General features: G+C 41.3%; 2 protein-coding genes across 6 annotated transcripts in view; one reads left to right on the top strand and one right to left on the bottom strand.

The window, feature by feature from the left end:
- Positions 1–4647, top strand: part of ydjc (YdjC chitooligosaccharide deacetylase homolog) — a 52828-nt gene extending 48181 nt beyond the window's left edge. For 3 of the 4 annotated variants that reach the window (XM_019860882.1, XM_019860883.1, XM_019860884.1), the window contains exon 6: positions 3452–4647. In XM_019860882.1, coding sequence (XP_019716441.1) covers positions 3452–3767 — 316 coding nt within the window. In that variant the 3' untranslated portion in view covers positions 3768–4647. Of the gene's footprint in view, positions 1–169; positions 1480–3451 lie in introns of those variants that run through there. The other variant, XM_019860885.1, reaches the window with a different exon arrangement.
- A 2560-nt stretch (positions 4648–7207) lies between these two features.
- Positions 7208–15261, bottom strand: part of ak6 (adenylate kinase 6) — a 30041-nt gene continuing 21987 nt past the window's right edge. Inside the window, exons 5-6 of one of the 2 annotated variants that reach the window (XM_019860887.1) lie at positions 11931–12076; positions 7208–7496 (exon numbers count right to left, since the gene is read on the bottom strand). In XM_019860887.1, coding sequence (XP_019716446.1) covers positions 7307–7496; positions 11931–12076 — 336 coding nt within the window. In that variant the 3' untranslated portion in view covers positions 7208–7306. The remainder of the gene's footprint in view (positions 7497–11930; positions 12077–15261) is intronic. The other variant, XM_019860886.1, reaches the window with a different exon arrangement.

The raw sequence follows: 15261 nt of genomic DNA on the forward strand, positions 1-15261 counted from the left end.
ACACACACACACACACACACACAGTATATATTTTTTATTTTTTCCGGAATTTTCAGGAATGTCCACTTTCATCTCTGATTAATAAATTATTCATTTTATTCTCTGCGGCCCGGTACCAAATGGGCCGCGGAGCGGTACCGGTCCGCAGACCGGCGGTTGGGGACCCCTGCCCTAGACCACCCTCAAGTCAAGAAACTCCAGTTACGTGTGTGTGTCCTTTGCTTCACCATATTTTTATCATCTTACATGATTCACAGTTTGAATAGCTACATTGATTCATTTTTGGGGGGAATTACAATCTATCCATTTTCTGCATTGCTCATCCTGTTAGTATTTTGTGACATAGTCAATGAGTGGGTATTCCTACCTTTCACATTTTAACTGGTCCACTATTGATTCCCAGTACCTAGTACCTAGGAATTGATACCGGTACTCAAATGTACCAATTTTCAGTACTTTTGTGTGTATTTTGGTAATGACACGGTAATGGCAGGTTTTGGATAAATTATGTAAAAATATCTCATGTTTGTTTTCATTTAACAGACATTACACAGTAAAAACAGTTGGGTTAAAAGCAACCCAAATTGGTTTATTTTAAACCCAGCCGCTGGGTTCTAATAGCACCATCCATAACTTATTTAATTGTAGGCAATTTGAACCAGCAGGATGGGTTGGTCGATTTAACCCAACAACAGGTGAGTTAAATGTTTTACCCAAATGGTTCGGTCAAATGTACTACAGTTCTGGGTTGTTTGTATGACTGATCCATGTTTATTTACTGTCCCAAAATGCTGTGTCAAATCAACTAGAATTTTGGGTAATTTCAACGACCACACATTTTTTGGCCAGTTATCTATCCTAATGAATGGCTACATTAGCCAATGTCCAAATAAAATTCTTATATATTACATTACAATCCCTTAAAGTATTGACTAGATTACATATAAAACTGTTCAATTTCACACGTGAAACAAAATACATGCTAGACGCGGTACCTCAAAGCATGTATTATGCAACAGACACAAAAATCTGCCATAAATTTGAACATGAAAGAAATTAAAATCTGTGTCAGACAAAACAGTCAACAGTGCAAAACATCTAACAAGTAACAGCATCAGTGCAAAATAAGTAACAGTTAACAGTTACATGAAGTTGATCTGACTGCCTGCAAATGCTGCAAGCTGATAGCTCAATTTACAAGCACATATTTGACTTTCAAGAAACAGTACTAGGTTGGATTTTACTCATGTACTCATTTGTTTCGACAACTATTTGTATAAAGTCCCTCACGTTGACACTGATTTGGGTATCGGACATATGGGTTATGCCTTGATTTGTTGGCCAAGATTCTCCACCATGTTTGTCCTAGATGGAAAAAGAAAGGTTACATATAGTTACGATATGGCATTGTTAAGTGGTGCATTCGATCACAAAATACCAACTGAAGGCCCAGGTCCAAAACACACCACACACACACACACACACACACACACACACACACACACACACACACACACGCGCACACACACACACACACACACACAATCTCTCTCTCTCTCTCTCTCTCACACACACACACACACACACACACGCAGCTAAACTTGTAGGGCGCGTCAAAAAAACACTGCCTTATGGATACAAAATGCTGTACATGGAGGAAAAATAATTCATACAACAAAAAAATAAGTGAATGATGAAGACAGTATAAAGCACAAATACAATACAACTAAAAGTCAAGTCTCGTGCTGAGTCAAAACCTAAAGATTGAAAATGAGTTTTAAGACCAGTTTTAAAGATGGGCAAGGAGGGGTTTAACCGGACGTTGAGTGCGAGGTCATTCCAAAGAGAGGGGGCCAGCAACAGAAAAGGCTCAATCCACTCGGAGTTGCCGCTTAGTTCTTGGTACCTCCAATAATGTCTGGTCCGCATACCTGAGGCATCATGCAGCTGCGTAGGGGCAGAGGACCTCAGAAAGGTAAGTGGAGTGAGGCCATTTAAAGATTTGAAAACAAATAATAGAATCTTAAAAAGAACTCTAAAATGTATAGGGATCCTGTGAAGGGATGCCAGAGTAGGGGTTACTTGCTCCCTCTTACGAGTGCCTGTCAAGAATTGAACAGCAGCATTTTGGACCAACTGGAGACATGTAATGGAGGATTGGCTGACTCCAAATTAAAATGCATCACAGTAATCTAGCCGAGAGGTGACAAAGGCAGTACTGTTGAAAAAGTAGAGGCTTGCCAGCATTCAGGACAATTTTCCCCGGTTCCCCACACCAAGGGCCGAGAGGGAGCTAGCACAGAACCAAAGAATGCTGAGGAGTGTAAAATTTCAGAATTGTTACAATATACTCTATATCGTGTATTTGTGTGGCTCGGCTGCAGGCGGCTGCATTAAGTCTCGCTTGCTCAAAATCCGGAAATGTAATTGTGTATGAAAGCGTGCGTGAGTAAAGTAATTTACTCTGGTACAGTTTTTAACTCTTTCACTTTTTTAGTTAGAACTTAAAAAAGATCAGCTTAGGCAGTGAAACATGGTATCGTTTGAGTTCATGTGAAGTGATGCTAGGTAGTACCAACCCACTTCGGTTGGAACGAAAAAAAAGCACAGACTTTGTTATCCATCCCTGTCAAGAGAGTAATCCACATAGCCCAACTTTGAACGTCACCAATTGTTTTAAAATGTGAAGGGCTGTACACATGACAAACAAAAATTCATATAGTGTATAATTTTCTCGAGATGACCAATACAGCAGAGCACACACAAAAAAAGATTAGTGTAGAGGCTGACCTGTGAGAGGCAACATGCTGCCACATGGCATCCACACTGTGGAAGTAGTAATTGAAGAAATAGAACTATTGTCTTATCTGGTTTAAAAACAACAACAACAAAAACAGTACAATGCGGTTGCAAATGCTTTGTATTTGTGTCCTGCCTCATTGCAAGCTTCGGGTCAGTTTCCTGATTGTCTATCATTACCTTCACATCATAATCAGGGCATCTGTGTCCGATGTATTGACCAAACTATGTTTTGACTGCACAGATCATAAATCAGCTGTAACACTTATGTTGGTGGGCCCTGACCATTGTCTCGAGCAGATCGGGACGAAAAGCCATCCTGAACACACCCCTACCACAGGTTAATTGCTCAGGATAATCCGAGATCGGACCACTTTGACCATAAGAGAAGGAAACGTTCAAATCTGGCCCGATTGTTGGTATGTGAGTACCCCGCTTTAGGAAACGTTTAAATTCACAGGTTTTGAAGGACTCTGGATACTTTTTAAGCATTTTCTGTCGGCCTTGTTCAACAGACGTTTTTGCACTAATATACATAGGGTGGGATCAGACTGGTAACAGGTTTGAGTTGAATCGGGGGGTATTGGCAATGCAGTAACTACTTCTAAACAGTATGATCAATGAAAAAGTGAACCCCTTTCCATCTTCATAGGTGGCCAGATGTGTACCTTGGACTGACCACAGTAGGCCAGAACATGTCTGTCTCCAACCTTCAGAGGACCCTCAGCCATGCCTTGAGTATATCCTCCTGTGCCGCGTCCAATCCTGAAGAGCGAGTGGTCACAGCAGAACTCATGGTCCACCCAGGTTACCCCAGTCATCCACAAAAAGGTGGCTGTGGAGAAGGACCGGATGACTTCTCCCAGTCAGCTGACCGGCAACATGAACTCAGTGTGCTCACTGACTTGTCGCTACTTGCTATGTACCGCAAGGAAAGAGTGCAGCTCTGTGCTTTTAAAGACCTTTGAGAATGTCTTCACTATATGAATTAGAGAGCTTCACCAGATTAATTTGTTGGGAAGATAACTTTTGTTTCATTAAGAATCACATTGACTATCCTTACTCTTGACACTACACGAAAATTTCAGAACTACCTCAAAACCATGTTATATTTGGGGGCAATTTTGAAACATTTTACCAATATTAAACTTGAGCTACAATGTGATGCTATTTATTAAGTAATCACAGGACCATTGGATGAGTACAGAAAAGTATAAACCAAGGGGCAATTACTAAACAACGAACCAACAAAACAAGACAACAAAAGACCGGTGGTGGTAGATTTTGTTTCATTCAAGGTGACTAAGTTGGGCTTTGGGTGGCGCCATCTATTGGCCAGCCACCGCTGAGACATATGGGACTTGAAACATTTACATACGCTGTGTAAAAAAACACTTTTTTCTCATTGTCATGAAATCAGACTATTTTTTTTTCTTGTTTCAGGTCAATTCAAATTACCAAAATAATTTATATATTGTAATAAATGCCAGAATGATGAGAGAAGAATTTTGGGAGCACAAATTTTCATTACTTTATTCAAAGTCAGAAGTTTACGTGTAATAAGATTACTGTGCCTTTAAACAATTTGAGAAAACCCAGATGATGATGATGTCTTGTCTTTCTTTGGACGCTTCTGGTAGGTTTATTGACAACATTGAGTTAATTAGAGGCACATCTGTGGGGGTATTTGAGGGTATACTTGAAATGTACTGCTTCTTTGTAATATATTGGGGAAGTCAAAAGAAATGTGGACTTCCACAAGTCTGATTCATCGTTGGGTAAATTTTTCAAATGCTTGAAGGAGACACGTTCATTTGTTCAAACAATTATATGACAGTATAAACATCATGAGTGTGTCCAGTCATCATACCATTCAGTAAAGAGATGGATTCTGTGTCCCAGAGGTGGCTGTGCTTTGGTCTGAAATGTGGATACCAACCCAAGAACAAAACTAAAAGACTGTAAATATTCTGGCTGAAGCTAGTAAGAGTGCTGCAAAGTGGCCTGGGCTGCGAGGGCCCATCATAGCTGCTTGCAGCTTTTTATGGCCCGAGCAGCGACCGCTGCACGGTCACTATTGCTTTTGTATACATTATTCTTCTTCCAGCCATCCATTTTCTAATTCGCTTATCCTTACACGGGTCACGGGCGTGCTGAGGTCAATCCCAGCTCTCTTCAGGCAGCAGACGGTGTACACCCTGAATTGGTTGCAGACATTATTATTACTAATAGGACCCATATGAAACTTGGCACAGAGGTGACGCTTGAGTTAAATTTGTGGTTAAATAAAATGGCTTGGTTTTGCCCTTTACAAATTTTGAACAAAACATTCCCGGTTGAACATTTAACCAAGACCGACCAAAAGCTGGAGGCACATGTGACAGCCCAAGACCTAAAAAAAAGTATCTGGAGCCCTACTCAAACGATAGTGGGTCATTTTGAATTTCCTTTCAAGTTTGCTTCATTTTTGGCCTTTTACAGAGGTCATATTTTGTCAAAATAGCTTTTGATCCGATACTTCATTGCCCAAAAAATTCTGATTCCACTGTGCCAGTACTCCGACATTGGTCTCAACTGTCACTTGTGGCACTCAAAATGGGTATCTGGTGCCAGTCGCCAGTGTCTTCAAGTTCCTGGCAGGCAGTGTCCTTGAAAAAAAAAAAGCAATGAAAAGAATACCGTACGGAGTTAGCCAAAGGCATGGTTGTATCGGACAGCATTAGTGCTACTTGGCTTATGTTAGCGATTCTGTATACATCGCAGGGGCTCAATTATAAAGGAGGAAAAGCATTGCGTGTGACTGTGACGCAAAGAGACATTCGAACAGTTGAAGCGATTTCAATGGGTTTCAAAACATGTTCCTGCCCAAGTGTGTATATAAGCGTGCGAGTAAGTCCCCACCACTCATCAACACGACTTGAAAAGGGTCGCGGGGGGTTGCTGGAGTCTATGCCAGCTGACTTCAGGCGGAAGGCGGACACCATCAAAACCTGATCGCTAGTCATTCGCAGGGCACAAACAGAGACAAACAACCACACCCACGTGCACACACTGAGTGGGAACCGATGCCACGCTGCCCGCACACAAGTCAGGTGAAAAGCTCCTCTGTGGCATCCTTGGTGAGGTGTTTCCAGATGTATCCCACCGGCAGGAGGCCACAAGACACGCTGGAGAAACTCTGTGAAGACATGGGTTTGGAGAGGGAAGTTTGGGCTTCCCTGCTGAAGTTGCTACCTCCATGAACCGGAAAAAAAAGAAGGAAAAAAAATACACACACACACAGTGATGTGAAAAAGTATCACCTGCCCGTTGTTTTTGTTTTTTGGGGGCATATCCACACAAAGGTTTCGAATCATCAAACCCATTTTAATACAGAAATACAACATATGGAGATTTCAAATGACAATTCCATTTATCAAGGCAATGTGAAAAAGTAATTTCACCCCCACCCACTTTTTAAATCACAGAATAACTGATATCTCTCTCTCTCTATATATCTATCTATATATAGATAGATAGATATATGTCTATAGATATATCTATATATATATGTATATATATATGTATATATATATATATATATGTCTACAGATATATATAGGGAGAGAGAAAGAGACAGAGAGAGAGAGAGAGAGAGAGAGAGAGACACACACCCACCCTTCCATTTTCCGATCCGCTTTACCTCACAAGGGCCGCGGGGGGTGCTGGAGCCTATCCCAGTTGAATTTGGGCAGGAGGCGGGGGACACCCTCAACCGGTTGCCAGCCCATCGCAGGGCATGCAGAGACGAACAACCATCCGCGTTCACACTCACACCGAGGGACAATTTAGACTAGAGTGTTCAATCAGCCTGCCATGCATGTTTTTGGAATGTGGGAGGAAACCGAAGTACCGGAGAAAACCCACGTAGACCAATTGGGAGACATAGTCTCTCCAGCGTGTCTTGGGTCGTCCCCGCGGCCTCCTGCCAGTGGAACATGCCCAAAACACCTCACCAGGGAGGCGTCTTGGAGGCATCCGAATCAGATGCCCGAGCCAACTCATCTGGCTCCCCTCGACGTGGAGGATACTGTAATCATCTAAACTAAAATTTATCAGTCTGTGTGGAATGAATGTATGCATGACACACGTTTCATTTTTTGAATAGTATTCCTGAAGTAAACTTTTTCATATTAAATGTTTTTGACAAGCACCTATTGATGGCTTTGCCACTATAATTTGTTGCTCCTTCATCATAATTGGCCCCACCCCTTTGAGCCACCACCCTTTGCACGTCACTGGTTGCTGAGCTCTTACAAATGTTTTCTGACGTGTTGCCTCCACAAATGCCAAATACAATTGATTGATTCGGATTCCTGTGATGTAGAGATAATAGTGTAGGTGAATAGTTTTCACATTGGCAGGACTGAAAAAAAAAGAAAGGGTACAGGTTGAAAATGGGCACAAATTATTTTGTTCAAACATATTTTATCTGACAGCCAGTCATCCAAGGTTGCACTTTTCCACTCTAATTGTGGTCTTTTATCCACTGCTTTGTCCACTGCACTATCTGCTCCAAGTTGCTTTCCAGGTCCTCAGGAGTGTTGCTGGGTAGCTGGTGGACAAGCTCCTCTTTGTAGGCCTCAATTGCCTCCTCATAGATGGTCTGAAAGATTTCACACTGCACATTGTCCTGCAACTTCTTTCCTGTGTAGCCCCTGTCAAGTATCATATTTAAAAGGGAGAACCAAGGTTATGTTTCAGAATTAGACATCCAGTTTAAGACCTTGTTTCCCTGCACATTTGTGCGTGCCAAAACGGGCCCAAATTTGATTTTGCATGCAAACAGATGTGGAAGCTGATCTACCAACTGGACACCATCAGGATTGGGACTGCAAAACAAGGGACGATGTGATTCATCAAACCTGTGATAGTACCGTATTTTCCGGACTGTAAGTCGCTCTTGAGTATAGGTCGCACCAGCCATAAAATTCATAATAAAGAACAAAAAAAAAAAACATACATAAGTCGCACTGAAATATAAGTCGCATTTTGGGGGGAAATTTATGTGATAAAATCCAACCCCAAGAACAGACATGTCATCTTTGAAGGCAAATAAAAATAAAACAACAGGTTGAATAAGAGTACGATATGCTAACGTTACATGACGCATAAACAATGAACTAAGAATGTGTTCACGGTATGTTCACGTAACATATTAAGAGTTATTCAAATAACTGTAGCATAATGATCATGCTAACAAGTTCACCAAACCATCAGTGTCACTCCAAATCACTAAATCCAATGAAATCTTCATCCTCTGTGTCACTTTTAAGCAACTCTGCCAACTTCGGAGGTAGAAGAGGCGATGCTTCCTCTTCTATTTCGCTGACGTCAGAGTCATCGTAGGGTTTTTTTTTTGTCAATGTGGAAAGCATCAACACAGGCCTCGGGCCCCCTCTTGTGGTTTAATGTGAAAATAACATGTCAAATGATAGAATGTGTTAAATATTTCACACATAAGTCGCTCCAGAGTATAAGTCGCACCCCCGGCCAAACTATGAAAAAAACTGTGACTTATAGTCTGGAAAATACGGTAATTATACTAAGCAGTGGTGTGGTGGCCATCGCGATGTTCAGGAGAACTCCTGTACGGGAGTTAATCGATCGCCATTTCAGGTTGAAGCATTTTTGCACAACGGGGCCGTTGCATTTTTTGGGCGGACTGTCACAAGTTTTCAACGCAATCTTACGCAGAATGGGCACATAACTGGACATTCCAACAATATTCGATTTTGCGCTTGCCGTGCTTTACCAGATGTTCTGTGATGAACAAAACCTTCTTTTAAACACTACATACAAGATCTCGCTAATTTGCCAGTATTTATTTTTTTTCAGAGCATGACAAATTGGATATTGCCGACAAACAGAGATTCTTTTGCTTGAGTCCAAAAATTTAACTCAAGTCAGAAACCGGAACACTTTCTAAAAGGCGATGCGGGAATAGATACTGCCACATTAAAAAGAAATTAAAAATCAACTAATCTCGTTAGTTTCTTTCCTACGCTTACTGATATGGTTACATTTGGCGGGTCGGCTTGTCTTATGATAATGTGATGTTCAGACCGAATGCGCGAATGAGCTATTCTCATGGCAGTTCAATTTAAAGTCAATCCAGTTTACAACGGATAGGTGCAAATCTGTGCCAGGGCACGATTGACACATGAGTGGGGGTGAGCACATTTGTTCAAGATGGTAAATTTGACCCCACTCTGAGTCGTGTGTGTGTTATGTATCAAATCACTTTAATCTCAACGACGATTTACGCTAATAATGATAATGTGCGTCGCGGGTTGAAGATGTTTATTAGATTGCTGTTAACGGCAAGCCCCACCTCCAGGTCTGGAGGTGTATGGGCAAGAGCATGGATCGGGAACCTATGGCTCGCGAGCCAGATGTGGCTCTTTTGATGATTGCATCTGGCTCTCAGATAAAACTAAATATTCTCGCTTTTTTAATCAATCCATCGATTTTTCACTGCTCGTGTCCTATTCAGGGCTGCAATTGCAGGAGCAGTTTTAATTGGATGATACTGGCCTATGTAGGCCGTTGCTGTGGAAACAGGTAAACGCCCCCTTTTGAATCGGCCCACTCGGTCATGAGCTCAAAGCTAACCTTTCCACAAAGCAGTTGGTGAAAAGAAAAAAAAAAGATGACAAGTATGATACACTTCAGGACAAATGGACCGAAGGATTCGTCTTTGTGGAAAGAACAGGTTCTGCGGTGTGTCTAATTTGAAATCACAAAACATCATCGATGAAACGGTCGAATGTAAAGCGGCACTTTGACACGTGCCATGCTACGTTCGCATCAAAACACGCTGCGAGAGACAGCAGAAAGGAAGCCTGCAAGCGACTGAGCAGGCTGCAAGCTAGCCAGCAGCAACTCCACGTATGGACCAAGCAAGCTGACGATAATTCCGCTCGTTATGCTAGATTTTTAGCAAACGTGAGGAACTGAAAACCATTCACATTAATGGTGAGTATTATGACAAAATTATTTAAAAGAATAAATTCAGAAGCTTATCATACTGACATTTTGTTGAATTCACTTGAGAAAAAAAATATATATTTATATAATACACACGTGTGTATATATATATATATATATATATACCCTCACCGGCCACTTAATTAGGTACACCAGTCCAACTGCTTGTCACCACTTTATTTCTAATCAGCCAATCACATGGCGGTAACTCAGTGCATTTAGGCATGTAGACATGGTCAAGACAATCTCCTGCAGTTCAAACCGAGCATCAGTATGGGGAAGAAAGGTGATTTGAGTGGCTTTGAACGTGGCATGGTTGTTGGTGCCAGAAGGGCTGGTCTGAGTATTTCAGAAACTGCTGATCTACTGGGATTTTCACGCACAACCATCTCTAGGGTTTACAGAGAATGGTCCGAAAAAGAAAAAATATCCAGTGAGCGGCAGTTCTGTGGGCGGAAATGCCTTGTTGATGCCAGAGGTCAGAGGAGAAAGGCCAGACTGGTTCGAGCTGATAGAAAGGCAACAGTGACTCATATAACCACCAGTTACAACCAAGGTAGGCAGAAGAGCATCTCTGAACGCACAGTACGTCAAACTTTGAGGCAGATGGGCTACAGCAGCAGAAGACCACGCCGGGTGCCACTCCTTTCAGCTAAGAACAGGAAACTGAGGCTACAATTTGCACAAGCTCATCAAATTGGACAACAGAAGATTGGAAATCGTTGCCTGGTCTGATGAGTCTTCATTTCTGCTGCGACATTCAGATGGTAGGGTCAGAATTTGGCGTCGACAACATGAAAGCATGGATCCATCCTGCCTTGTATCAATGGTTCAGGCTGCTGGTGGTGGTGGTGTAATGATGTGGGCAATATTTTCTTGGCACTCTTTGGACCTCTTGGTACCAATTGAGCATCGTTGCAACACCACAGACTACCTGAGTATTGTTGCTGAATCGATCCATCCCTTTATGACCACAATGTACCCAACTTCTGATGGCTACTTTCAGCAGGATAATGCACCACGTCATAAAGCTGGAATCATCTCAGACTGGTTTCTTGAACATGACAATGAGTTCACTGTACTCAAATGGCCTCCACAGTCACCAGATCTCAATCCAATAGAGCATCTTTGGGATGTGGTGGAACGGGAGATTCGCATCATGGATGTGCAGCCGGCAAATCTGCGCCAACTGTGTGATGCCATCATGTCAATATGGACCAAACTCTCTGAGGAATGCTTCCAGCACCTTGTTGAATCCATGCCACGAAGAATTGAGGCAGTTCTGAAGGCAAAAGGGGGCCCAACTCGTTACTAGCATAGTGTACCGAATAAAGTGGTCGGTGAGTGTGTGCGTGTGTGTGTGTGTGTAAATATATATATATATGGTTCTCTCTGAAATACATTTCCAAATATTTTGCTTTCATGGCTCTCTTAGTCAAAAAGGTTCCCGACCCCTGGGCAAGGGGAAACTGAGAGCATTGCTTTTACTTTTCATGAGGGTGTCTCGGAGCGGCCCTGAGTCTGGTCCCTCAAGTCGGATCTTTTTGCCATGGTTGACTCTACCGAGGGCAATAAGCTCCACACAATTTAGCTCCTAGAATCAGTGAGACACACAAACCCCTCCACCTCGATAAAATGACAGCTACTGGAGGGTTCCCCCCAACCCCTTTTTTTAGATTTTCAGGTTTCAATATTAATTCACTTTCCGTATTTTATGCACTGTAGTAAAGCACTAGAGTATAAGGCGCACCTTCAATGAATGGCCGATTTTAAAACTATTTTCATATATAGGGCACACCACATTATAAGGTACATAGAATAGAAGCTAAAATAGTGGTTGCAGTTGCATTATGCATCCACTAAATAGAGCTACGCGAAAGGGAATACAATACAATTCACAACGGCTTTATTTATAAAGCGCTTTCACAACCGCTGCAGCTGTAACAAAGCGCTTTACAGAACATTTAAAATACTACGTCCAAGAAATCAGAATATTGATCCATACATAAGGCGGATAATAAGGCGCACTGTCGGCTTTTGAGAAAGCTTTTATGTGCGCCTTGTAAATACGGTAATTTACAAAGTAAATGAGTTCAGGTTACCTGCTTTCCAGCCGTGTGTAGAGCTGAGTATTGTCTGTTCTGAGGACAAAGACAATGTGAAACCAGCGTTCGGGGAAGAGGTCACAGCCATGATAGTCTACAATCACACCTCCATGCGTCATCTTCTCATCTAGCTCATCCACTACCTGCAGGATCACAGAATTGTCACACTGAACCTTTTAAATACATACATAAAGGAGTGCAGCAGGTGTTACATTTGAATACGAATAATTGTTTGAAGTAAGTGATGCCTTCAAAGTGAATGCCTCAAAAGTTGTGCCATTATAAGTTGAAGTAAAATATGGGTGAATCGCATGCATCCAAAGTACAGCACAATCTGGCGTTATAACAGCCTCGAATGTGATGTCGTAATCTCACTCAAGCTTTCGGTGTAACTTGTAGAACTGGGGTCAAAAAGAGCACTTCAACTAACAACACATTTATTGCTCGCTTGCCATCCTGGTGAGGATAAGTGGTTTAGAAAATGAAGGGATTGCAAACATTGCACAGGATCGTTAGCGTCATAACAATTAAAACTCATTGGAATACAAAGGGCCATGGCTCATTGAGGTGAATCGATGGTGAGTGATATTTTGAAACATTTGTTTTTATTTTGGTCCTTGAAAACGTGGTCACATGAAAATGACCACGAACACTAAAATGTTTGGGGTCCTGGATGTATTTTAAAAAATGTGTCTGCACATGTATGGTGCCAATGTGCATTGTTGAAAGGTCACTGTTTCGTCAATAAAGCTGTGAGTGATTTATTCTTTGCAGTAGTAATATAAAATACAGATATAGTGGTACCTCTACTTATGAAATTAATTAGTTCTGGAAGAAATTTCTTAACTAGAACATTTTGTAAGTAAAGATGCCTTTTCCATGAAAATGCCCTAATCCATTCCAAACCCCCTTACCTCAAATTCAGACATAAATATTTTCTAAAGCATCAAAATGCATCAAAATATGTAAACAATACATGTTAAAATTAGACTATTGCACAATAAATGATTGTTGTGCAGAATGTAAAAAAACTGAATAAAGAATAAAAATGATGGTGATTTAACTTTTCATTGCATCCTCATCGTTTTTTTGCCCTCTTTAGTTCATGTTCTCTCTCAGAAGTGGTTTTTGTCCAGTGTTTTGGAAAGAACTGATCCAAGGACACTTGCTTTTGTCGGCTTTTAACAATCCTTTGAAAATGTCCAAGGCAAACATCAGCATAGTGAGCGATTGCCCGACTGGTTAACAGTTTTTCTGGGTCATTCACACTTACCAGTGATGGCAATGGCGAGTGATGAAAAAAGCGGAAAGGGGCGTGGCCTGGACGGGGCGTGGCCTGGACGGGGGCGTGGTTACTTACAAAAGTGGCACTAAACATGCTGAAGATGACGTGATTGAATTTACACACTATTTGAAACTTGAACAGAAAAAAAATCCCAAGATTGCCACTGTTCTTTCAAGTAAAAATTTGTGCAATTTTGCTTATGCATTCCTGGTGAGCACCAATATGTAACTCCAAATTTGCTGCTCAAAATCAAAACTAAAAAAGAAAACACATTCCCTGCCACATTTAAGATTTGTTCATGACTTGTATTCATAAAGTGTTGTGTAAATGTGATAAAAAGCTGTTGATTCTTACCTCATACAGTGATAGTGAAGTCCCACACTGTTTACTATATATGGGTTATGAATGTATTTTATTATATAAAGTGGATGTCTATTTACAGTATATACAACAATAGAAAGTTTCATGGGGTAGAATACTTTATTTTCTCTTCATTTGAATTTTTTTAGCAAGCGCTAAAAGCTTATTGGTCCTCTCCGTCTTTTTCCACTCTCTTTTTAGCCTTCCATCCTCTTGATCCGTATAGAATGACATCGTCACACACTGTACACGGAGCTTTACCGGCGACATCGAGCTTTTTCACGAAATCCGACACAAGCACAATGGTTCCTCTTTACTGTTTCCTACTGGGGACACCGTCAGCTTTCTATTCAACCAGTCCCATCGAAACGTGTTTTTCAGATCTGCATCTATCTGACGCACTTTAGCTTCGTCACGTGTCTCGATAACATTCGGCATTTGAGAGAAAGGGGTTTAGGAAGGCGAACACGGATTGGTTGTGATTTGCATTGGCCGATATAGCGACCAATCACAACAAGTAAGACATCATACACGTCCAATCGCAGGGCTGTTTACGATCGGAAGATGGAAAGACTGATCGGGTGAGCTCGTGAAAACTCGACGATAAGGTACCTGATCCCCCCTAAAATTTTCTCAACGGATTTAGACGATTCACAAAAATGATCAATTTAAGAAATAAAACGGCGGATTTCCGCGTATCCGCGGAAAATTGCCATCCCTGTATATACTAATATATTTAAACATGTATAAGTTAGGTTAGGTTAGTGTATGAATAACGAAATACAGTAAACACATTTATGTAGTACTGTGTATACTGCTCTATGTGACTTGCTACTGTTTTGCTGACTTTCACTGCCTCTCGCGGACCTTTTGCGGACTTTTTGCGGCATTTTCGCATTTAAAAAAAATAAATAAATAATTTATGAACGTTTGAAAAAATCCGCGATGCACCGAGGCCGCGATAAACGAACCACGAAATAGCGAGGGATCACTGTATCTTATTTTGAAGGCACGTTTAACCGTTAATATGGCGACCAGAGAGTGTTGCGGCCAGATAGGACGTTCCTCGTGTCATTATTCGTGTTTATTATTATGTTCCGAAAATACTACCCTTTTCATGCAGTTCATATCATATTATTTTGTTGTATTTATCCGTAACACCTCAAAGGCCGGTCCCTGAAAATACTGTCTGACATTAAACTGGTCTGTGGGGCAAAAAAGGTTGGGGACGGCTACGGTAGAGGACTCTCTTTGCCAATGGGAAGCCAGGACGATGCTCGGTAATAGCCAATGGCAGAGCTGCTATAAGTATGCTGCGTTCAGGAAACTCGGAGCTGCGAGTAGCAGCCCATACTGTATTTGATCTTGAAATTTCTTTTGTAACAAGAGGCAATATTTTCCTGTTGAAACATTTTGTCACTTAAAAATTTCGTATGAAGACACGTTCAGGTACCACTGTATACAGTAAAATACTCCTGGGCGGAGTCCTGCTCGAATGTTCCTGACAGAATTTTAAAAAAAAGAAAATTCTGATAAATTGTTCAGGAAGTGAGGGGCAAAGTTAGGAAATAAATGACAAGATATTTTATGGTCATTCAATTCAATTATTCCATAACCTTGACAGAGATGAAAGTGGACTTTTCTGAAAATTCCGGAAAAAATAAATATATAAATATATATATA

This window comes from Hippocampus comes, unplaced genomic scaffold, assembly GCF_001891065.2.
Source record: "Hippocampus comes isolate QL1 unplaced genomic scaffold, H_comes_QL1_v1.1 scaffold130, whole genome shotgun sequence".
Classification (NCBI taxonomy): Eukaryota; Metazoa; Chordata; class Actinopteri; order Syngnathiformes; family Syngnathidae; genus Hippocampus; species Hippocampus comes.